At 41.9% G+C, this 26,118-nt stretch overlaps 1 protein-coding gene across 2 annotated transcripts in view; it reads right to left on the bottom strand.

Annotated features, from left to right (window-relative positions):
• ADGRV1 (adhesion G protein-coupled receptor V1) overlaps positions 1-26,118 on the bottom strand; it is a 603,645-nt gene that overhangs the window by 355,864 nt on the left and 221,663 nt on the right. For both annotated transcript variants that reach the window (XM_089313009.1, XM_089313008.1), the window contains 7 exons: positions 24,994-25,142; positions 22,097-22,298; positions 21,386-21,605; positions 18,638-18,877; positions 16,406-16,555; positions 13,944-14,417; positions 9,147-9,290 (listed from right to left, as the gene is read on the bottom strand). In XM_089313009.1, the coding sequence (XP_089169135.1) occupies positions 9,147-9,290; positions 13,944-14,417; positions 16,406-16,555; positions 18,638-18,877; positions 21,386-21,605; positions 22,097-22,298; positions 24,994-25,142 (1,579 nt within the window). The remainder of the gene's footprint in view (positions 1-9,146; positions 9,291-13,943; positions 14,418-16,405; positions 16,556-18,637; positions 18,878-21,385; positions 21,606-22,096; positions 22,299-24,993; positions 25,143-26,118) is intronic.

Genomic DNA, 26,118 nt, shown 5'->3' with positions numbered 1-26,118 from the left:
AGCTGACTTCTCATCAGAAACTCTACAAGCTAGGAGGGAATGGCAAGATATAGCCCAGGTACTAAGAGAGAACAACTGCCAGCCCAGAATATTATATCCTGCAAAGCTATCATTTGTGAATGAAGGTGAAATAAAGACTTTTCATAACAAACAGAAATTGAAAGAATTTGTTGCCACTCGTCCAGCCCTGCAAAAGATGCTTAAAGATGTGTTACACACAGAAACAAAGAAACACGGTCATCAATATGAAAGAAGGTAAATGAAGGAAACCAAGGAAGGAAAGCTCACAGCAAAAGATCACAGGGAATTCAAAGCATATATTAGAACTTATCTTTGGCAAATGGCAGGGCAAAGTTACCACTTATCATTAGTCACATTGAACGTGAATGGCCTGAACTGTCCAGTTAAAAGACACCGATTGGCTGATTGGGTTAAGGAACAAAACCCATCTATTTGCTGCTTACAAGAAACACATCTTTCCAACAAAGATCCATACAGACTGAAAGTGAAAGGCTGGAAAAAGATATACCATGCCAACAGAAATGAAAAAAGAGCAGGCGTAGCCATCTTAATTTCAGACACCATAAACTTTACCACAAAAACCATTAAGAGAGACAAAGAGGGACACTACATAATGATTAAGGGATCAATTCAACAGGAAGATATAACAATTATCAATGTATATGCACCTAACTACAGGGCACCGGTTTATCTAAAAGATTTGTTAACGGACTTAAAGGGAGACTTAGACCCCAATACAATAGTACTGGGGGACTTCAATACTCCACTCTCAGAAATAGACAGATCAATAGGACAGAAGATCAACAAGGATACAGTAGATTTAAACGACACTATAGCCCAAATGGATCTAACAGATATATACAGAACTTTCAATCCTACAGCTAAAGATTATACATTCTTCTCAGCAGTACATGGAACCTTCTCTAGGATTGACTTGCCATAAAGCAAGTCTCAGCAAATTCAAAAGAATTAGAATCATACCATGCAGCTTCTCAGACCATAAAGGAATGAAGTTGGAAATGAACAACTCAGGAATCCCTAGAGCATACGCAAACACATGGAGATTGAACAACATGCTCCTGAATGAACAATGGGTCATAGAAGAAATCAAAAGAGAAATCAAAAACGTTCTGGAAGTAAATGAGGATAACAGCACAACATACCAAAACTTATGGGACGCAGCAAAAGCAGTGTTAAGAGGAAAGTTTATATCAATAGGTGCCTACATCAAGAAATTGGAAAGGCACCAAATAGATGAGCTTTCTATTCACCTCAAGGATCTAGAAAACCTACAGCAAACCAGACCCAAATCTAGTAGGAGAAGAGAAATAATTAAAATCAGAGAAGAAATCAACAGGATTGAATCAAGAAAAACATTACAAAAAATCAGCCAAACGAGGAGCTGGTTTTTTGAAAAAATAAACAAAATTGACACCCCATTGGCCCAACTAACTAAAAAAAGAAGAGAAAAGGCCCAAATCAATAAAATCAGAGATGAAAAAGGAAATGTAACAACAGACACCACAGAAATAAAAAGAATCATCAGAAATTACTACAAGGACTTGTATGCCAGCAAACAGGGAAACCTATCAGAAATGGATAGATTCCTGGACACATGCAACCTACCTAAATTGAACCAGGAAGACATCGAAAACCTAAACAGACCCATAACTGAGACAGAAATTGAAACAGTAATAAAGGCCCTCCCAACAAAGAAAAGCCCAGGACCAGATGGATTCACTGCTGAATTCTACCAGACATTTAAAGAAGAACTAACTCCAATTCTTCTCAAACTATTCAGAACAATCGAAGAAGAGGGAATCCTCCCAAATTCTTTCTATGAAGCCAGCATCACCTTAATTCCTAAGCCGGGAAAAGATGCAGCACTGAAAGAGAATTACAGACCAATATCCCTGATGAACATAGATGCAAAAATCCTCAATAAAATTCTCGCCAATAGAATGCAACAACACATCAGAAAGATCATCCACCCAGACCAAGTGGGATTTATCCCTGGTATGCAGGGATGGTTTAATGTGCGCAAGACAATCAATGTGATACACCACATTAACAGACTGCAGAAGAAACACCATATGATTCTCTCAATAGATGCCGAGAAAGCATTTGATAAAATACAACACCCGTTCATGATGAAAACTCTAAGCAAACTGGGTTTGGAAGGAACATTCCTCAATACAATCAAAGCAATCTATGAAAAACCCACAGCCAACATCCTATTGAATGGGGAAAAGTTGGAAGCATTTCCACTGAGATCTGGGACCAGACAGGGATGTCCACTCACACCACTGCTATTCAATATAGTTCTGGAGGTTCTAGCCAGAGCTATTAGGCAAGAAAAAGAAATTAAAGGGATACAAATTGGGAAGGAAGAAGTCAAACTATCCCTCTTTGCAGATGACATGATTCTTTATTTAGGGGACCCAAAGAACTCTACCAAGAAACTATTGGAACTCATAGAAGAGTTTGGCAAAGTAGCAGGGTATAAAATCAATGCACAAAAATCAACAGCCTTTGTATACACAGACAATGCCATGGCTGAGGAAGAACTTCTAAGATCAATCCCATTCACAATAGCTACAAAAACAATCAAATACCTTGGAATAAACTTAACCAAGGACGTTAAAGATCTCTACGATGAAAATTACAAAACCTTAAAGAAAGAAATAGAAGAGGATACCAAGAAATGGAAAAATCTGCCATGCTCATGGATTGCAAGAATCAATATCATCAAAATGTCCATTCTCCCAAAAGCAATTTATAGATTCAATGCAATACCAATCAAGATACCAAAGACCTTCTTCTCAGATCTGGAAAAATTGGTGCTGAAATTTATATGGAGGCACAAGAGACCTCGAATAGCTAAAGCAATCTTGTACAACAAAAACAAAGCCGGAGGCATCACAATACCAGATTTCAGGACATACTACAGGGCAGTTGTAATCAAAACAGCATGGTACTGGTACAGAAACAGAAGGATAGACCAATGGAACAGAATTGAAATACCAGAAATCAACCCAAACATCTACAGCCAACTTATATTTGATCAAGGATCTAAAACTAATTCCTTGAGCAAGGACAGTCTATTCAATAAATGGTGCTGGGAAAATTGGATTTCCACGTGCAGAATCATGAAGCAAGACCCCTACCTTACACCTTACACAAAAATCCACTCAACATGGATTAAAGACCTAAATCTACGACCTGACACCATCAAGTTACTAGAGAACATTGGAGAAACCCTTCAAGATATTGGCACAGGCAAAGAGTTTCTGGAAAAGACCCGGGAGGCACAGGCAGTCAAAGCCAAAATTAACTATTGGGATTGCATCAAATTGAGAAGTTTCTGTACTGCAAAAGAAACAGTCAGGAGAGTGAAGAGACAACCGTCAGAATGGGAAAAAATATTTGCAAACTATGCAACAGATAAAGGGTTAATAACCAGAATCTACAAAGAGATCAAGAAACTCCACAAAAACAAAACCAACAACCCAATTAAGAGATGGGCCAAGGACCTCAATAGACATTTTTCAAAAGAGGAAATCCAAATGGCCAACAGGCACATGAAAAAATGTTCAAGGTCATTAGCAATCAGAGAAATGCAAATCAAAACCACAATGAGGTTCCACCTCACCCCGGTTAGAATGGCTCACATTCAGAAATCTACCAACAACAGAGGCTGGCGAGGATGTGGGGAAAAAGGGACACTAACCCACTGTTGGTGGGAATGCAAACTGGTCAAGCCACTATGGAAATCAGTCTGGAGATTCCTCAGAAACCTGAAGATAACCCTACCGTTCGACCCAGCCATCCCACTCCTTGGAATTTACCCAATGGAATTTAAATTGGCAAACAAAAAAGCGGTCTGCAGCCTAATGTTTATTGCAGCACAATTCACAATAGCTAAGACCTGGAACCAACCTAAATGCCCATCAACGGTAGACTGGATAAAGAAATTATGGGATATGTACTCTTTAGAATACTATACTGCAGTAAGAAACAACGAAATCCAGTCATTTGCAACAAAATGGAGGAATCTGGAACACATCATGCTGAGTGAAATAAGCCAGTCCCAAAGGGACAAACACCATATGTTCTCCCTGATCGGTGACAACTGACTGAACACCAAAAAGGAAACTTGTTGAAGTGAAAGGGACACTATGGGAAACGGTGACTTGATCAGCATAGCCCTGACTGTTAATGAACAACTTAATACATTATCCCTCTTAGTAGTTTTTTTGTCTGTTCTACTTAATATGACTGATTTAATTCTGTAATTAATACACAGTTATTCTTAAGTGTTGAAATTTAACTGAAATGTGATCCCTGTTAAACATAAGAGTAGGAATAAGAGAGGGAAGAGATATATAATTTGGGGCATGCTCAAGCTGACTTGCCCCAAATAGTAGAGTTAGAAACATACCAGGGGACTCCAATTTAATCCCATCAAGGTGGCATGTACCAATGCCATCTCACTAGTCCAAGTGATCAATTTCAGTTCGCAATTGATCATAATGAAAGGACTAAGAGTCAAAGGGAGCACATAAGCAAGTCTAGTACCTGCTAACACTAACCGATAGAATAAATAAAGGGGAGAGTGATCCAACATGGGAAGTAAGATACTCAGCAGACTCATAGAATGGCAGATGCCCTAAATAGCACTCTGGCCTCAGAATCAGCCCTAAAGGCATTCAGATCTGGCTGAAAAGCCCATGAGAGTATTTCAGGCATGGAAAGCCAAGACACTCTGGCAAAAGATCTCTGTGAGTGAGATCTCAGTGGAAAGAACAGGTCTTCAAAGAAGGAGGTACCTTTCTCTGAAGGGAGGAGAGAACCTCCACTTTGACTATGACCTTGTCTAAACAAGATAAGAGTCGGAGAACTCAAGGGGCTTCCATAGCCTTGGAAACTCATGACTGGAGCATAGGGAGATTACTGATGCCATAGACAGGAGTGTCAATTGGTAAAGTCAACAACAGGAGTCACTGTGCACTTACTCCTCATGTAGGATCTCTGTCCTTAATGTGCTGTGCATTGAGATTTAATGCTATAACGAGTACTCAAATAATATATTTCACTTTGTGTTTCTATGGGGGTGCAAACTGTTGAAATCTTTACTTAATGCATACTAAACTGATCCTCTGTAAAAAAAAAAAAAAAAAAAAAAAAAAAGTAAAGAAAAGAAACTATCAACTCCCAACTTGACTCTCACTGGGATTAAACATGACAATAGGTCTGATCTGATTTCATCATCATTAAAAAAAATCATCTATTATTTTTCACTTTATGTTTCTGTGTGGGAGCAAACTGTTGAAATCCTTACTTAATGTATACTAAGCTGATCTTCTGTATATTAAGATAATCGAAAATGAATCTTGATGTGAATGGAAGGGGAGAGGGAGTGGGAAAGGGGAGGGTTGTGGGTGGGAGGGACGGTATGGGGGGGAAGCCATAGTAATCCATTATTCGTACTTTGGAAACGTATATTCATTAAATAAAAGTAAAAAAAAAATACAGCATCCTTTCATAATGAAAACCTTATGCAAATTGAGTATAAAAGGAATATTCCTCAATACAATTAAGGCAATTTATGGCAAACCCATGGCCAGCATCTTATTGAATGGGAAAAAGCTGGAAGCATTCCCAATAATATCCAGAACCAGACAAAAGAGCCCACTCTTACTACTGCTATTTAATATAGTCCTAGAAGTTTTAGCCAAAGCCGTTAGGCAAGAAAAAGAAATAAAAGGGATACAATTTGGGAAGGAGGAAGTCAAACTATCCCTATTTGCAGGTGGCATGATGCTATATATAGGGGATCCAAAACAATCCACTAAGAAACTATTAAAACTCATAAAGGAGTTTGGTAAAATGGCAGGATATAAAATCAACACAGAAAAATCAATAGCCTTTATATATATAGACAACTCCACAGCTGAAAAAGAGCTTCCAAGATCAATCCAATTCACAATAACTCAAAAAATTTTAAATATTCTGGAATAAATTTAACCAGGGACAAACATATCTATGATGAAAATCGTAGAACATTAAGGAAAGAAATAGACAACACAAGAAAATGGAAAAATCTTCCATGCTTATGGATTGGAAGAACCAATATTATCAAAATATCCATACTACCAAAAGCAATTTACAGATTCAATGCGATACCAATCAAAATAGAAAAAGACATTCTTCTCATAGGGAAAAAACGATGCTGAAATTCATATGGCAACAGAGAAGACCCTGAATAGCTAAAGCAATCTTATACAACAGAAACAAAGCCAGAGGCATCACAATACAAGATTTCAAGACTTACTACAGGGCAGTTATAATCAGAACAGCCTAGTACTAGCACAGAACAGATGGATAGAACAATGGAACAGAATAGAAACTCCAGAAATAAGTTGGTTGTAGATGTAGAGATTTATCTTTGACAAAGGAGCTAAAATCAATCCTGGAGCAAGGACAGTCTCTTCATCAAATGCTGTTGGGAAAACTGGATCTCCACATGCAGAAGTATGAAACAAGGCCCCTATCTCATACCTTACACAAGAAAACACACTCAAAATGAATCATAGACCTAAATCCATGATCCAGCACCAAATTATTAGAGAACATTTGGGAAACTCCACAAGACACTGGCATAGGCAAGTACTTCTTGGAAAAGACCCCACACAGGAAATCAAAGCCAAAATAGACAAAGGGGACTACATCAAATTGAGACACTTCTACACTACAAAAGAAACACTCAGTAAACTCAATAGACAACTGACAGAATGGGACATATTATTTGAGAACTATGCAACTGACAAAGGATTAATATCAAGAATCTATAAGGAGCTCAGTAAACTCAACAACAAAACAATCCAGTTAGGAAATGGGCCAAGGACTTGAACAGGCACTATTCAAAAAAGGAAATTCAAATTGTCACTGGACACACAAAAAGATGCACAGGATCAGTACCCATCAGGGAAATGCAAATCAAAACCACAATTAGCTTTCACCTCACCCCCATTAGAATGGTTTTCATACACAAAACAACCAACAACAAAGGCTGGTGAGACTATGGGAAAAAAGGTACCCTAATCCACCATTGGCGGGAATGTAAACTGGTCCAGCCACTGCAGAAGACAGTATGGAGATATTTCAGAAATCTGATTATAGACCTATCATATGACCCAGCCATCCCACTACTGAGAATTTATCCAGAGGAAATGATATCAGCATATTAAAGAGTTAGCTGTACTCCCATGTTTACTGCAGCTCAATTCACAGTAGCTAAGATATGGACTCAATCCACAAGCCTGTCAACTAAAGACTGGATAAAGAAATTATAGGAAATATACACCAGGGAATACTACGTAGTGGTAAAAAAAAATTAAATCCTGTCATTTGTAACAAAATGGACGCAACTGGAAAATATTATGTTTAGTGAAATAAGCCAGTCCCAAAAAGATTAATGGTATATTTTCTCCCTTATCTGTAACTGATAGAGTACCTAAAAGGTAATCTATTGTAGCGAAATTGACACTTTGAAATGCAATGACTTTGAACAGCCCTTGTCAACTGCTGAACAGTTTTATTTTTTTTTTCATACTATTTGTTGAACTCTGTACTTAGTGTGGGATTTATCTTACGTGTATGAAGTTAATTGAGAACAGATTTTAGTAGAGAATAAGAATGGGAATAGCAGATGGAGGAGGAAGAAGGGTGGGAATGTGGGTAGGGTGGGAAGAATCACTATTTTCTAAATTTGCATTTATGAAGTGCATGATGTCTATATGCCTTAAATAAAAGGTTTCTTTGAAAAAAAATCCTTATTAGATTTCTTATAAAAATATATTAAAAAAAAAAAAAAACATCCTCCTAAGGGTATGTGAAAACTCCAGTCAATTAGCTAGAAAGCCAGATTCACCTTGTAATTTGGACCATGAGTTTATCTTTTTAGGCCTCAGTACACATCTGGGATAACATTTGATCAACAGTGATCTATGAACACCCATTCTCCCCTCTTTAAATCACAGTGGAGCAGATGTGACCTGATGTCGTAAGATGGATTCTCCAGCCACAGAGAAGGCAGCAACCTGAACTTGACACTAGCATGGACTCTGACAGTGGGGCTTCTGCTTATCTACTGCCACTCTGCATGGGATCATCCTTGTTCCATGGCTGGATGGCTGCCAGAACTTGTCCTCCCCACAAACATGTGCACATACATCATGCAACTCGTGGAAAACAGAGGACACGCCCAAGACATGAATGTACCTTCATGGCCCTTGACCTTGACCTGTGGGATGCCATGGAGTGAGGAAATACATGGAGTAGGAGCAGGAAAACCTTGACTGCTCCCAGTGAATGGCTTGCATTGGAAGAAACCTGTTATAGCAACGACTGAGCAAAGAGAAGATGGCAAATCTTCAAAGCATTGATAATGTCTAGTCCTTCATTTCTTCTTGGACAAGAAGCAGTGAAGAAAGAAAACCATTCCTGTTGGTTATCTTTAGCACTGGTAGACTTCTCTTTGAGGAACAAAGTGATTTCATTCCCCATTGAGATGACGGTCAGGGCTAGGTGAAGGGCATCCCTAATGGCCAGAGATGGTGAAAGCTTGGGTTCCTGTCCCTTCATAAGACCCACTTGCGGGTCTATATCTGGGGCCAGGCTGCCTTCCTCACTTGCATTAAGGAGTGGGACAGAATTTATTTCTCAACATGGGCTTCAAACACACACATTGCCATTGCCACAGAAAATAGCCCTTCTGACGATGCTGACAGCCCTCAAATTGGATATAGGTGCAACTACATCACAGGATCGGACCACCAGCATTTACACCCACACAGAGCAGCCACAGGAAACCACAGCCTGATTTCTATAAACATTCTCAACGCTAATAAATAAGTCTGAAATATTAACCAGTTGTTCACCATTTTAATTAGTTATCAGAAAATACAGTAATATTAAATATTAAACATCAACAGAAGTCCTGAAAAATTTGACTTTAGGTGATGGTTATTTTAAAAATTCTATATCTTACATTCAAATTCTACAAGTTTTCTTTAAGCTGCCCTCTAGTGGCTGGCTGAGAGAACACACCCAGAGCCAACTACCTGAGAATTGGCAGCCTTCTCAGGGACAGCAAGGATCGCGGATCTGGCTTCCGGAAGAATTGTGGGCATCCCATAGAAACGGCCACCAACGAGCATCACGGTCACCAGCTGCAGGGTGAAATTGGAGCCCAGCGGCAGGAAGACCTGCAAGCAAACAGCGCCAGTGAGAAATAGCTTCCCAAGGAAAACACTGACATTTGTCCTGCGCCATTCATTAGCACCTGGCCTCAGGTTGTTTAGTAGCGTTTTCACCAACATGTGCACTTTCCTCCTTGTCATAAACCAAGCCATCTTATTCAGCGTGTAGGGTGAGGAATGGTGACATAGGGTATAAAAATGCAAATGTTCCAATGATAGCACTGGGGATGGCACCGTGGCCCAGCAGAATGGGAGCAGCCCCCTTGCAGATGGCGCCAGCCCCAAAAATCCAGCAGAGTTCAATTTCCCCTTCTTCACTAATACCTATTAAGTCTAATATTTGCTCAAAATGGATTTTGATTTCATTGTCCTGGTTATTTAAATATTTTAGGTGAGTAAAAATTACTAACAATGTATTAGATGATCAACTTCAAAAAATTTTTTTAAAGATTTGAAAGTCAGTTACAGAGGGAGAGACAGAGAGAAAGAGATCTTCCATCTGCTGGTTCACCCCAGGCTGAAGCCAGGAACTTCATTGGGGTCTCTTACAGGGCAGCAGGGGCCCAAGCACCTAAGTTATCCCTCTACTGCTTTTCTCAGGCCATTAGCAAGGAACTGGATTGGAAGTGGGGCAGCCAGGAACTAGTGCCCATATGGGGATGCTGCCATCACAGGTGGAGGCTTAATCTACAATACCACAATGCTGGCCCCCATCTTCAAAACTTTACAATCCAATGAGATGGGGAAAATCCTAAATTTACAAATCAGTGTTATACAAGAGGTTATTTTTGAAGCCCATGACACATTCCCATTGAAAAGGTTTTATTTGTTAATTGTAGCTTACAAGTTATTCCATAAACCTAGAATACTCCTAAGGATGTAGAGTTCTTACTGAATATAAAAGCATCCATTTCTATGGGTCCACTCAATCCTTTAAATGCAACAAATGGAAACACTGTCCCACGCCAGACCCGTTGGAAATGTCAGTGTGAGGGTTAACAGTGTTTCATTCATTCAAAATGATGCTCACTGAACTGAATCACAGGTCAAATGCTAAGGAAACAAATGAATCATAGTATCCTGACTTCAAGCCTAGCTCACCTCTCCTGTTACAGTGTGCCTCTCCCCCGTGTAGGTCACTGGCTGGGCAGCTAATGACTCTGTTCCTATTTGCTAAAGAAAGCAGGTGTCATGGCAGCACTCTGGCATAGCAGGTAAAGCCACCGTCTGCAGTGCCAGCATCGTATGTGAGCACGGCTGCTCCACTTCTGATCCAGCTCCCTGGTATGGCCTAGGAAATTGGTAGAAGACAACCAAGTCCTTGGACCCCTGAACCCATGTGGGAGACCCAGAAGCAGCTCCCGGCTTTGAATAAGCCATGCTCTGGCCTTTGTGGCCATTTGAGAATTAATCAGTGGATAGAAAATCTCTCTCTGCCTCTCTGTAACTCTGCTTTTTAAATAAATGAGGAAATATTTTTTAAAAATGCAGGTGTCAGCTTGAAGCACTCATTCCTCTGCTTCAGTGCCTACCCAGCTCACATGCTTGGGTGACAGGGCAGGTCCCCAGGGGTGCAAAAAAAGTGAACATTAACACTGGACCTGAGTACTTGTGGTTATGAGGAAATGCTGGTTGTCTACAGAAGGGGTTAGATTAACTTGAGAGTTTTGAAGGTTTCCAGCTACGCTTCCACTTCCCTCTTCCAGGGCCGCCTCACCAATTCTAGCTTACATATTTTACATCATTCCTGACAGTATTGGGCCATGAACAGAATCTGCAGTCCCATAACATTCGTGGACATCTCCAACTCTTTCCACATGCTTTGACAACTGGCTGTCAAGTTTTCTTCTCCACTAGACAGGCAGCAACAAGATAAGGAGAATTTAGTCTCAGTCAGCTCCACACTGGCCAAGCTTCCCACCAAGACCAGCATCTAGCAAGTGCTCAATACCTGCCCCTACCACACAGGTGGTTGACCTGGGGCCCTCTTCCTGTGCTGTGCCAATGACGATTGCTGTCAGGGTGTGCTTCATTGAAGAACCCAACTGATAACCAGGCATGGTGATGGTTTACACTCCACGCCAATGCCCTGATGTTAAACCTGCATAAGAGTCTTAGCTTTCTCAGCCTAACGGAAACTAACCTTGCTCAAAGACATGCTTGAAGCTGGTTACACACATCATGACCTTGGTGTTCTCTGTGGCACAGCTGTCTGAAGTCCTGACTTCTACACAGGAGAACTGAGCTGGGAGAACTATATGTAATCTCTTGCAAGTAATACTCCAACTTCAAAGAGCAATGTGTTATATCCACAGCGTGAGGAAAGAGAACACTGAAAAACTCCCTTTGGTTTGTGTGCCTGTCATGCCTGAAGACCTTGCCCAACCAGTTACCTTGGAAGATCAACTGATGATCTGTGTGCAGTCACACACCCCACAGCCTATACTAAGAGTGAAGGAAGCCATGCAATTTGAGGTAGGTTAATAAAAAGCAGCACAGTAAGCAAAACAGAGGAATATACATATGAATAAGACAGTAAACCTCTGTTACTCATTATAGAAAACAGAAACCAGAAAAGTCATTAAAATAGTCTCAAAGAAAATAAGTGATTCATAGATGATAATTCAAATATGGTATTAGGAAAGCAAAGCTTCTTTATAAACTATACCACTAAGCTTTCCAAGTCATATGAAATAAGGGCTATTATCCTTTATGTGTTTCATGTACCATGGGAAACAATTTGAGAGCTAAGCAGACCGAGAGTCTTGGACCATGTATTAAGTATCACATATTTTGGCTTTCCTCTATATAGTCTGAGAGAAATTTTGTACTATATACACTGCTTAGTAAACTGATGGAATCATCTTACCCTCTCTGTGGCAATTACTAGGGCCAAGTAAAACCTTAGCATAAAAAAATACAAATCTATTCATGGAAAAGTTAGAGGAATGCTCCCTAGATTACATTAGCAACTCACAACACAAATATGTTCTGAATGGAATGTAGGGGTATATGGGAAAAAGTTTCAAGTTACATAATTTAAGTGCATTGTATTTTTAAAAATTGTATCTGCTCTATAACTGAGACTTAATATGATGGCATTCTGGTTCATTGAATCTACCTCTCATCTCTTCTGGTTTGCACTCTTCAGTCTTCAGAAGTTTTGAAGACAGAAAAGGGAGTTGAGAAAAGATCAAGCAGAGTTATGATCTCCTGTCAGTTTCCCAGAGACACAGGAATGCAGGAATAACTCAAATACAGGTTCTATTAAGAGGCCTCCATTTTTCTCCATTTTTAAGCAACAAAAATAAGTGGGTGCACAAAAGCTATAAGGCTGCATAGCATCTGTGAATTAATGTAGCAGGTTTGTTGCTTAATCGCGGTGACAGGCCATTTTTCCATCGATCAAAAGTGTGTATGAAACTTACTGGAAACTCCTCCACTTGTCTCCTGTTAAAGTTTTGTGGGATTTCTTACCACTCCCCACCAACAATACTGTGGGTAGATCTGCAAGCTTCCTATCACTTTCAGGCATGTAAGAGATCAGGCTTCTGAAAATTCAAACTTCAGTTGCACATTCAGTGAAATTTCCCCTGCTTATCCCCAAGATCCACAGTGGGAGAGGGGCCATGCTCTCAAATGCTCAAATGCCACCTTGGACCCTTGCCCACCATTCTCCAGGCAGTACTACATTTGCGGGGTAGACAGGCTGCTTTGCAAGAGGAGGACAAAGCCCTGGCCCCCTGCACTGGTCCTTTCATGGCTCTCACTGGCGACCGCCATGTCTCTGTGAATGCAGCACCCAGGCCCTGCTTTCTTGAGTCAATCCCAGCATCCTTGACGCCTGGGGGACCTCACTCTTTGCCTTTCCATGACAGGTGACACACTCTCCTGATGACCTTTCCGATGCACAACGCACCCTGCACAGTTGTCAGATTTCCCCCCTCCCTGGCTATTTTCTTTCATAATCCCCAGTGCCATAATTCACTCGCATATGAACTAAATGCATTGCTCTCCCACCACAGAAAATGATAACGTATGTGCCAATTCTTGGCAGCACTGAGAAACAGCCACTCACATCGCTTTCTCTGTTCTGTCTGGGAAAGACCCTGAGGTGCCTACTTGCCACTCAGGAACTCCCATGCCTGCAGATCATTCTCATCACAGATATTGGGAGAGTGGTGAGCTACCCCTCTCCTCAGTGAAATTCAGTCAATTTCCATGCTCCAAATCTCCAAGGTGAGAGGCAGGCACAAGTCTATGTATTCACATGGCCCCTCCCGACCCCAAGAGCACACAGCAGGCACTTTCCTGACAAGCTTTTGGATGGAGCACAGGAAGCCTACACCCAGTAGCTAAGTGTAGGGATGCGGGGTGTGAGGAGTGTATGTGGCACCTTAAACAGTTCCTAGAACCTTGTAAGGACTAAATCATCATCCACCACTATCTCTACAAAAATACATTGTCTCCAAATAGGAATATTGATTCATTTATAACCTGCAAGCACAGTATCTAACAATGGCCATGCATTTCCTATGGCACTTTGTGTGGTTACATACACAGCCCTGAGTAAGACCTGACAGTGACCGTGAGGGAAGCAAGGGCTCCCTGCAAGGAGCTCTGTTGGAATGAGGAAGATATGGAAGAAAAGCCACAAACCTGATTCCTTATAGGCACGGTGTCCACTTTGTACCTGGCACCATCTTTGACCACCAGCTGCCTCTCTCTGCCATCAGCGGCAATGGGGTGTTCTTCACGATCCGACAATATCCGAAACCCCACAGCCACATCTCCGAATGTCCCGGCAAGCCGGGTTATGTTAACTTGGATGGCTCTGGCAAGGCTCTGCCCAACAAGCAGCGACTGGCGGTCCGCATACAGAGCGAACACGCCGTGTGGGTCATCGTTGGCAGAAACCGAGAACCAGGCCATGCGTTTCTCCATGTCCAGTTCTGCTCCACCTTCCACGGAAGTGAGCTGGACCACGCAGTCTTCCTGGATCTCAGGAATATCGTCTGGCAGCAGATGAACATCGAAGCTTGCTTCACCCTCGCCGTCGGCCATGGTGAAATACCCGCTTGTAGGAATGAAGTCTCCGGTCACATCAAACTCACTCTGTAGCTCCCAGTAAACCTAAAATGAAAGGAAAGTCATCCAACAAAGAAACAACTCAGTGTATTAACAAATCCTTTAAATTATGCTTTCTTCTGCTATACACAAGGAAACACTCTAGTTGGGCATCATTAAGTTCAAAGCCAACTTCCCCAAGCATATGTCTGTTTGCAAAGTATATTAACTCTTCCAGATCACTTATGTATGCAACCCACTGGGTAATACTGTAAAATCTCATTATAACAGCACAATCAGAAGAGATAGAGAAGGTAACCTTACAACACAAGTTCCACAAATACATTAGTAAATTCTACACAACACCTGAAGGCTAAAAGTCAATAATTTCAGGACTCATATCAGAATTTGTGTTTTAAATAAAAAAGGAGTACCTCTAGGTTATCAAGAGTTAGTCATTATTTTCCAAGAATTGTTGGCTTCCAAGCCATGAATTTACAATGGAAGAGGTGTTAATTAATCTTTAGTACAGGGAGAGGTAAGTGTATAGAGAAATTTCACAAAATACCATTTCCTAGCAAATTACTTGATCTGTTAGCTATATGCCCTCAAAAGTTACAAGGACATCCATAAACTTCCTATCAATGCACACATAAATGCAATCTCCTTTAAAAAAAAGTTGCTAAGTGGAAAAATTCTATTGATAAATACGCCCAGTGGAACATATTAAGCAACTTACAGAAACCACTGAGAAACTTACGTAGGAAAGGTTTCCCATCAGAGCGAACAGCACATGCAGAACAGTCCAGTCCTTCATGGTTCAGCGAGAGGAACACCTCTCTGACCAGGGAACACATTCAACTGACACACACAGGAAGAGGCTGGAGCTGGCCGCACAGCCCAAACGGGCTTCCACGAAGCCTCTCTGCTTCTGACTGAAAACTCAAACTCCAGTTTGTCAAAAATTCTAATTAGGGGACCCCAGCATTGTGGTGTAGCAGGTCAAGCCACTGCTTATGACACCAGCATCACAGATTGTAGGGCCATTTCAAATCCCAGTTTGTCCCAGCTGATCCATTTCCAATTCAGCTTCCTGCAAAAACACCTGGGAAAGCAGCAGAGTATGGCCCAAGTACTTGAGCCCCTGCCCTCCATGTGGGAGACCTGGATGGAGTTCTGGGCTCCTGGCTTCATCCTGGCCCAGCTCTGGCCATTACAGCCATTTTGGAAGCAGCAGTTGGAAGATTTCTCTCCCCCACTGCCCTTAAAATAGATAAATCATTAAAAACACCACAAACAACAAAACCCCTCTAATTAGCCACAACACATGGACTCTCTGAACTTCTCAACCAGATTTGAAAGCAAAATGGCAGTCTCCTTAAAAAATCAAGTAGGGGGCAGGGCCAGCACTGTGGCATAGTACGCTAAGCCTCCCCCTGCAGCACGCCATCCCATATGGGCACTGGTTTGAGTCCCGGCTGCTCCACTTCCTATCCAGCTCTCTGCTATGGCTTGGGAAAGCAGTGGAGGCAGGTCCAAGTGCTTGGGCCTCTGCACCTATGTGAGAGACTAGGAAGAAGCTCCTGGCTCTGGGTCAGCTCAGCTTCAGCCACTGCAGCCATTTGGGGAGTGATCCAGTGGATCGAAGACTTCTCTCTCTGCCTCTGCATCTCTGTAACTCTGCCTTTCAAATAAGTAAATGAATAAATCTTAGAAAAATCAAGCTGGGGGGCCAGCATTGTGATGTGGCAGGTAAAGCTGCTAACTGCGATGCAGACATCCCATTCGGGCCCTAGGTCAAGTCCTGGCTGCTCCACTTCCCAGCTATTTCCTGCTTAATAGCCTGGGAAAGAAGCAGAGGATGGGCCCAAGGACTTGGGCCCCTGCCACCCCCTTGAGACCCCAGGTTGAAGCTCCTGGCTCCACCCTGGCCATTGCAGCCATCTAGGGAGTGAACCAGTGTATGGAAGATCTCTCCGTATGTTCTTCTCTCTGTGCAACTCTTTCAAAATAATAAGTAAATCTTTTTTAAAAAATCCAGAGGGAAATCATACCGTAATATTTCCAAACATGCCCCTGACTCTTTCAACAAAGAAAGTAATGATAAGGGGTCCCTCCAAAGCAGGTGGCTCCTCATAGGTGTTCCTAGATAAGGATGTAGGGGCAAACTGAACAACTCCATTCGGATCACCAAACTTCTGTATCTAAAAAACAGAAAAATCAGAGTAAATAACATACAGGACGTCTACAGATGCAATTATAGTATCTAACAGGTCAACACACAGACAAGCTGAGGAAAAAGCAAAAACACCTGAATATAATCTACCGCCCGAGTTTTCAAAACCACCTTCACTACACTGACTCTTATTGAAAAGTAGAGTTTTTAAATTATTTCTCAAAGGTAGTAGGAATAAGTGTGCAGAAAATTGCAATTTGTAGAATCCAAAGAAGATAGTACTTTGATACCTGAAATTATTTTTCCATCTCATATTTGCTACATTTAACCAGGTAATCTTACCTAACTTCCTCCTATCAGCTATAATAGAACATGGCGGGGCCAAAGATGATATGATGGTTCACTTTCCGAGTCAGCTTGGCCAGGCCAGTTGTTGGTCAAACACTAGTTACATGTTGCCATGAGGAACCTGTAGAGTGACTGATGTCTCAATCAGTGACTGTGTAAACAGCAATCACCCTCATCAGTGCGTGCAGGCCTTATTCCACCTGTAGAAGGCCAACAAAGCAAAAACTGAGGTTTCCTGAAGAAAGCGTTCAGCCCCAGGACTGTAACTTGGGAATCCTTTGTGAGCTTCCGGCCTGGGACCTGCCTGCCCCACACCATTCAAACCCAACACAGCTCATTCTCTGAGCATCCTGTCTGCCAGCAGCCTGCTCCATAGATCCTGAGCTTGCCCATATTCACAGTCTGTCCCTTAAAATCACTTTCTTGTTCTCTTTCTGCCTGTGCACATACCCTACTGGTTTTGTTTCTCTGGATAACTGACAGACCCCAAACAAGAGTGTTTCCAAACTTCAAAAGAAAGCATGGGACAGGCATTTGGTATAGCCATTAGGAACCCACATTCTGCATGGGCATGACTGGGCCCAAGTCTCAACTCTGCTTCCAACTCCAGCTTCCTGCATATGGGAACCCTGGGAGACAGCAGCTGATGGCTCCAGTACTGGAGAACCGATCACCCATGGAAGTGAGCCAGGTGGAATTCCAGGATCCTGGCTTTGGCCTAGCCTACCCTGGCTGTTCCAAGCATTTGGAAAGTGAACCAGTGATAGAAGATCTTGTTTCTCTCTCTCTCTCTCTCTTTCAAATAAAATGAAAATAAAATTGTGATCCTTTACATTCTCAGTAGGCCTGGTTCCCTGCACTTTCTGTCCCAGAAGGACTGACAAGGTGGTTAGGGTCTGACCCAACACTACATCACAGTGCTCATGGAGCCAACACCATTCTCCCCTCAAGTAATCTGAGTCACAGCTGATTAATCATGTTCATGTATTCCAATGAAAAAGATACCCGATGTTTAGGAACATAGAAAAAATACTTCCCCTATGTGCCATTGACCAACTAACAAAATTTCCTGAAGCGTTGTAACTTAAGCATGCATCACCATATTAAAACATTTTAAAAGTTATGATCAGAGTTGGTGAACTCAAAAGGCTTCCATAGCCTTGACAGCTCATGACAAGAGCCTAGGGTGATTACTGACACCATAAACAAGAGTGTCAATTTGTTAAGTCAACAACAGGAGTCACTGTGCACTTACTCCTCATGTAGGATCTCTGTCCTTAATGTGCTGTACATTGTGATTTAATGCTATAACTAGTACTCAAACAGTATTTTTCACTTTGTGTTTCTATGTGGGTGCAAACTGTTGAAATCTTTACTTAATATATGCTAAACTGATCTTCTGTGTATAAAGAGAATTGAAAATGAATCTTGATGTGAATGGAAGGGGAGAGGGAGTGGGAAAGGGGAGGGTTGCGGGTGGAAGTTATGGGCGGGGAAGCCATTGTAATCTATAAGCTGTACTTTGGAAATTTATATTCATTAAATAAAAGTAAAAAAAAATTTTTTTAAGTTACTTATTATAAGGCTATGTAATGAACTAACATAAAACCCAGGAAGTTTGATCAGAATCATGATGACTTCACTTGGTTTTGTGATTCGAGTAGTCATAAAAAACAAACATGTAGAGTTTCAACAAATGCACATGATTTTCTGATAAATCCATTAAATGCAAAATTCTGTTGGAAGATCAAGTCAGACTTACTGTTAATGTGACTTCCTTAGCCCTGGAGTCTAGTTGTGCGTCTCCTTTCACAAGTTTAAGTTTAACGGCGAAAGTCTTTTCAACTTCAGTTTCTTCGTGAGGATAGATGGTCAGGGCAATGGCTCTCAATCCGCCTTCCCCTTCTCCAAAAGAGAAGACGCCGCTCACCGGGCCCGCGATGTCTCTGTTCTGTGCTGCTAGGGCTTCCTCAGAGTTGGGTCCCACCACCTCCCAGCTCACCTGAAAGACATTATTGTTTGTGGTTTTTTTAACAAGCATGATCAGTTTGAAACAGATTTATTGCTGCCTGCCCAGCATTAGAGAATGAGGCAGATGTATGCAAACTATCCTAGGATATCTGCATTTATGAATAACTTTTGCAAATAATATTTGCAAATATAATCTACATACCTATAGAATATCAGTTTTCATGGATAAAACTGCCTAGAAAAATATTTATACTAGCCATTTGTCATCACCTCAGGATATCAAAATTTATAATCAGAAAATCAAAGGTACTTCAAAAAACCTGGGAAAAATGGGATGAGAAGACAGGTTTGTGTTGGTGTAGAAGATTTCAAAAATTACAAATACAAGGAGTCTTCAAAAATTTCATGGAAATGGAACATTATGAAAAAACTACTCATGGATTTCAATTTTTATTTTATACAAATATATGCTTAAGTTTTCCCATAAATGTTGTGAAGTTCCCTTATACATACATCTGAAAAATATAAACATTTAAGGTACAGGAATACATACATTGTCCAGGTGTGGGCACAGCTCTGCCAATCAAAATCTATCTGATTAAGACAACAAAGGCATGTGAAAAGCCTGCTGGGTGTTCAGGCTTCCAAACATGCTTAAATTTCTCATGTAAAATCAGCATTAATCTTCATAAGCTGCTATGGAACAAGTTTTATGCTACAGCAAATATGTTTTTAAGTTTCTATAATTTAAAGCTGTAAACTCTTCAAGCCAGCTTTGAAGAAAGAAAACTACTTAATCTTTCTGCAGTACTGGACAGATATGATCCCTTCCTTCTTCTATGAACACTAAGATCTTTTTTGTCTTACATGACAAACACAAAACTCGTATGACACATACATGACATATGACACACATGTGATGCACTGCACAAACAGGGCACCTTTGTGGGACCTGCATGATGCTCCTAAGGTATCTGCCTTCCTAGTTTCTTCCTCCTTTGCTTTTCTACCTTTCCTGCTGGGCCTCCCTGAACTGATCCCTACATGCTGGGAGCCCTGGGAACAGATCTGAATCCTTCTCATCTACCTACACTCCTCAGTTTATGTGGTTTCAGGCACCTCCCTACACGTCAGCACCTCCCAGATCTGTGTCTGCATCCCCGGGTCCCCCACGACACACACTGGAATGCTCCTCCACCAGCCTGACTCCCTGGTAGGTCTCATGGGATCTCTTATCAGCACGGAATGAGCAGGGCTCCACGAGAACCTTGGATTTCCCCCATGCTCCTGCATCATGGGAGCAGCATGGACAGGTCTCTAACTGCTCCAACTAAAAGTTGAGGTGTTCTTCTGGATTCCTCTTTCCCTCAGGCTCCACTTCCAGCCCAGGGAATTCTTCCTCCAAAACATGCTATCTGCTTGTCCTCCTCCTCATCTCCACCACTCTTATCTGAGCCACCAGCCTCCACCAGGACACCAGTGGCTCTCTGCTTCTCTGCTTCCCCAAGGGCTTCTTCAGAGCAGGCAGAGCAAGATGCTTTCAACAATCAAGTGGCGTTATTCCTCTGCTTAAAACTCTGCAGGCAGGGCCAAAACTGTGGCACAGGAGGCTAAGCTTCTGCCTGTGGTGCCAGCATCCCATAGGGGTGCCAGTTCGTGTCCTGGCTGCTTCTCTCCTGATCCAGCTCTCTGCTTATGGCCTGGGAAAGCAGTGGAAAATGACCTAAGTAGCCTTTGTAGCCAACTGGGAAGCAAACCAGCAGATTGTAGAGCTTTCTCTCCATTTTTCCTCTGTCTGCAGCACTGCCTCTCAAAGAAACAAAATCTTAAAACACTGTGGGCACCCTAGTGGCACACAGTCGTTCACTGGGCTGAGAAGTTTCTAGGTGATCCAAAACATACAGAGCCCTCAGAGCCATCACCCTGCCTGCAGGGACCTCTGCGAACCTCAAACCACAGTTCCTGCACAGCTATGATTGCCTGGGCCCGAATGCTCACCCCTCTAACAATTCTGTGTCCCTCTCATCCTCCCAAAGAACTTCCAGCTTAAATGTCACTCTCTCTTCACTCCATCAAGACTAACCAGCAAATCACCTGCAATCTTGTCTCCCAATTGCACAGGCAGGGCACATTGGTATCAGACCATGTTTTCACTCATTTAATTGCTTTTTGTTTCACTCTGCCCACTGAAATGAAAACCACGTAAGAACAGAGATGAAGCCTGTGCAGTTCACCAGCATGTTCTCAGTCCCTAGGACAGGGTCCAGCACCAAGAAAGCACTCAACACGTACTTGCTGAATTGATGGATTGTACCAGAATCACTCAATTTCTAACGTGTTCTCAGGAGTTCCTTGGGGATAGATGTCTACCTCATTCTACTTGATGTTCTTCAGACTCAAAAACTACTTACACTTTCAAGTAATTAATAAACACATTGATTGTAATTAGCTAAACACATCTTGGCAATAAGAAAATTCAACACCATATTTAGGCTACTGAAATTTATTTTTAAAATCATTTAAAAAAAAACAACTCTACCTGAATCTCTCCCAAGAGTCCTCCAGTTCGCTCCAGCACCAAGGACAGAACCATGGTGGAATTGGGGTTAGGAATAGAAATGTTGCTTTCATTGAGAAATCTTACAACACCAAAAGGAGAGTCACTCTTGGCAATGGTGATTCTGCTCACTAGGTGGCGCCCAAGGACTGCTCCGCCAGTAGCGCCAGTGAGCAGAATTTCAATGGACTCCTCAAATTCACTGCAAGAAGGAGCAATTCTGTGAGTCTAAACATATAGAAATGCTGGTAAAACCCAAATAACTAGTCAATTTCCAAATTGGTCATACATATTGAAGGCACAGTAGTCACATGCCAAGTGGTAGGAGGAAGGTGCTCACAAATACATGGTTGATCAACGTCAATATTACAAAACCCAGGACAGTGAGGGGGCTTCTGCCCCTTTTCATTGCTTAGTGCACTGAGGAAGTGGACTGATTAGTTCAAATTCTCATTATATCTAAGACTACAGGAACAGAAGTCATCATTCTGTCTACTGGAAGTAAAGTGACATATGCAGTCACTAATGTCCCCAGGCCTCCAGTACTCCACCCCCAACACCCCCAGATGTCTGCCAATGGGCACACAAATGATCTCAAATTCCATTATCAGTGTAAACCCTTTTAAGGATCAGAACACAATATCCATGCTCTATTCCCGGGTCGGCCCACAGTATCTCCGTGTCACCACCAACCTTTCATTGTCATCAATGATGGAGACATTGATGAAACTTAAGTTCTGCCCGTGCTGAAAGGTGACTGAACTGCCATGCAGCAGGTAATCGACCCCTCCAGGGATGGCAGAGGAGCTCTGAGAGATGAAGTCAGCAGTCACCTGGCCGAACGTGCCACGCAGCCTCATCACCGGGATCGTGACCATCCCAACTTCCTCTTCCACTGTAACGGGAATCAGAGCTCACCAGCACACCAAAAACTCATCTTCGTAATATTTGGTCAGATTAAACTTGGCCATGAGGCACTTAGTTTTTGTATAGTGCATGATCACTTTTAGTGAGAATTTCACTTTTTCTTTTTTTTTGGAGGGATATAGTTTATCAGATGCAGGAAAGTTATCAGCAGTAACTTGAAGTTTAGCGCAGTAAAGGTTAGAACTTAAATACTGTTTGCTCATTAGCATAAGCATTCTTCCTCCCTGTGTAACAATGAATGACGCTGTCTTTAAATATATATTTATTTGAAAGTCAGAGCTGCAGAGAGATGGGCAGAGACAGAGATCTCCTGTCTGCTGCTGCAGTTCCCAGATGGCCACAACAGTTAGGGCTGGGCCAGGCTGCAGCCTGAACTGCATCTGGGTCTCCCATGTGGGTGGCAAGGGCCCAAACACTTAGACCATTTGCAGCTGCTTTTCTCAGGCCATTAGCAGCAAGTCGGATTGGAAGTCAAGCAGCTGCTACACAAACCAGTGCCCAGATGGGATGCCAGTGTCATAGGCAGTGGCTTTACCCACTATGCCCCAACACCAGCCACAAACCCCTACTTTAATTTTTATTTATTTGCATGCATTTCATAAATACTTTAGGAACATAATAATTCTCCCCACCATAACTGCCCTCCTACCTACACTGCTACCTCTCCTTCCTCTTCCATCTCCTGTTGCAAGTCTTTTTTTTTTACTAAGATCTATTTTCATCTAACTTTATAAACAGAAGATTAATTCTATCCTAAGTAAAGAGTTCAGCACTTTGTATGAGGGGGCAGAAAACAGAAAAGAAAAATATAACCAAAGCAAATAACAAAACCTAAAAACAGAAAAACTAACCAACGAACAACAACAAAGAACAAAAGCTATTCATCAACAGTCCAGACAAGGGCTGTTCAAAGTCATTGAATCTATTCAGTGTTTCAGTTTTTTTTTTTTTTTTTTTGAAACTTACTTATCTTTAAAGAGGAACCCAAGAATGATACATCTTTGGTGAGCACTTAGCTTTAATTTGTGTGACATAAGCATGTCCTCCACCAAATACACTAAAATGAAGTAAATATTTGAGAACAAGTTTTACTATTAACTCTCAGAACACAACTCTTAGAGGACAGAGGTACCGCATGGGAAGTTAGCACACAGTGACTCCTGTTAATTTAATAATTAACACTCGGATATATGACATCAGTGATCACCCAAGGCTCTTGACATGAGCTGCTCAGGCTATGGAATCCTTTTGTGACCACAAACTCTGTCAGTATTTAGACAAAGCCATAAGCAAAGTGGAAGTTCTCTCCTCCCTTCAGTGAAAAATACATCCTTCTTTGATGGCCCCTTCTTTCCACTGGGGTCTCACAGAGGTCCTTCATGTAGAACATTTTTGCCACACTGTCTTGGCTTTCCATGCCCGAAATGCTCTCATGAGCTTTTTAGCCAAACCAGAATGTCTTAATGCTGATTCTGAGGTCAGAATGCTACTTAAGGTGACTGTCATTCTATGTGTCTGCTGTATGGACTGCTTCCCATATTGGAGCATTCACTCCTTTTTAATTCTATTGTTATTACCAAATATTAGTCCTATATATGTTAGTCCTATATATATGATCACTTTAACATTTGATCCTATCCATATGATCTCTATTAACACTTAGAATGCTATTTATAACCACCCAGCTTAAGGCCGACCCCTGCTTTCTAAGACAAGGCTAGATGGCATGAAAACCACTGAAAATACATGAACTGACAGGAAACCATTCTGTTTGAAACATAAATAATATAGATAGATGAGGCTTATGTTATTTATATCAATGTTCAAAAGTACAGCTGTAAGTACAATTCTATTACATTTTTAGTTCCTATGAAATCTTTGCATGAATCTGAAAATGTAGCCTCCATGTTTGATTTCAACTTAGAAATTCTTCCCAAAATATATTTCTTAGGCTCTGCTAACCTCTTATGCTTTATTAAAACTTCACTTACTGGAGTTCATATTAGCTATGCCTCATCAATACTGAACATGCAGGGCTGGTGCTGTGGCATCATCAGTTAATGCTGACATCCTATAAGGATGCTGGTTCGAGTCCCAGCTGTTCCACTTCCAATTCAGCTCCCTACTAATGCACCTGAGAAAGGAGTGGAAAACGGTCCAAGTGCTTGGGCCCCTGTCCTCAAGTGGCAGACCTGGAAGGAGCTCTGGGCTCCTGGCTTCGGCCTAGCCCAGCCACAGGTGGGCTAATAATAACCCTTACACAGCCTATACCTGCAGTCCAGCAAAGTATGAATTTCAAAAGTGATTACTCACAAGAAGGACAATACTCGCTGATTTCTAATCATATAGGAAACTGTTCATATAAATTAGAAAAATTCTCAGAAAATATTTAAAACAAAAATTTTAATAACCCTAAAAGCAATTTCTTCTAGATTATCTCATTCCTGGCCATTTATCTTGGTCATACACAGAAAGGTTCAAGACTACCCAAAGGTAACTGAAAATATATTTTTAAAGTAATACATGAATAAAGGGGATATATGTGTGTACACACCCTCAATGATGAAAATTTACATATGGGAATTCAAATTACATGTTGTGCTCAGATACTATGTAACTCAAAGTGGTGCTAAACATCCTCACGAGTAAGTGAATGAACCCACCTTCAAAAGCAGTATACTTCGGGTCAAATTCAATGATGCCTTCTGCGTGATCGTTTTTCATGATTGTGACTCGAACACTGGAGACGTTTCCTATTTCTGGAGGTTGATCTATCTGAAGTCCATTATCTCGAATAGTGAAATCATACCCACTTGCAAAATCAGAAGAAATACAACGTAATCATAAATTCACAATTGTTTAGCATGAATAGAGTCTTGGCACTTATAATTAAGTACTGTAACATTGTTGTAGAGTCTATTATACGCTAGCTCTTCTGAAATTTCTGTACTACCCTTAATTGTTGGTACCTGCATGAGACCCAGGGTAAAGGAAAAATCCTAAAGTTGGGCAACATGAAGATCATACAACTGTCAAAAGATTGGGAAGGGGCTGTGGAAAAATGCACCTGTGGGCCACCAGGGAATATTGCTGCAGTACGGGGCACAGTGCCATCATAGACAGGGACCAGCTGAGCCTCAGGGTACAGCATTGGGCTGAGAGGAGGACCATAAACAGTAGTTAGTGTCACATCACTTATCAAATTTCAAGCTAAGCCACCAAGATTCAAGACAACATTTTTAAGTGGCTGGCATTGTGCCATAGAGAGTTAAGCAGCTGGTGCAATGTCAGCATCCTGTATTAGTGCTGGTGTGAGTACCAGCTGCTCCACTTCTGATCCAGCTCCCTACTAATGTACCTGGGAAAGCAGCAGAGAATAGTACAAGTACTTGGGCCCCGGCCACCCATGTGGGAGACCCGTTATGAAGCTACTGGATTTGGTCTGGCCCAGCCCTGATCATTGTGGCCTTTTGGGGAGTAAACCAATGGATGCAAGATATCTCTATTTAAAAATAAATGAATCTAGCCGGCGCCGCGGCTCACTAGGCTAATCCTCCGCCTTGCAGTGCCGGCATACCGGGTTCTAGTCCCGGTCGGGGTGCCAGATTCTGTCCCGGTTGCCCCTCTTCCAGGCCAGCTCTCTGCTGTGGCCAGGGAGTGCAGTGGAGGATGGCCCAAGTGCTTGGGCCCTGCACCCCATGGGAGACCAGGATAAATACCTGGCTCCTGCCTTCGGATCAGCGCGGTGCACCAGTCGCAGCGCGCCGGCCGCGGTAGCCATTGGAGGG

This window comes from Oryctolagus cuniculus, chromosome 14 (assembly GCF_051225735.1).
Source record: "Oryctolagus cuniculus isolate XC-2025 breed Fujian yellow rabbit chromosome 14, ASM5122573v1, whole genome shotgun sequence".
Taxonomy (NCBI): domain Eukaryota; kingdom Metazoa; phylum Chordata; class Mammalia; order Lagomorpha; family Leporidae; genus Oryctolagus; species Oryctolagus cuniculus.
This window is presented reverse-complemented; position numbering and strand designations above follow the sequence as displayed.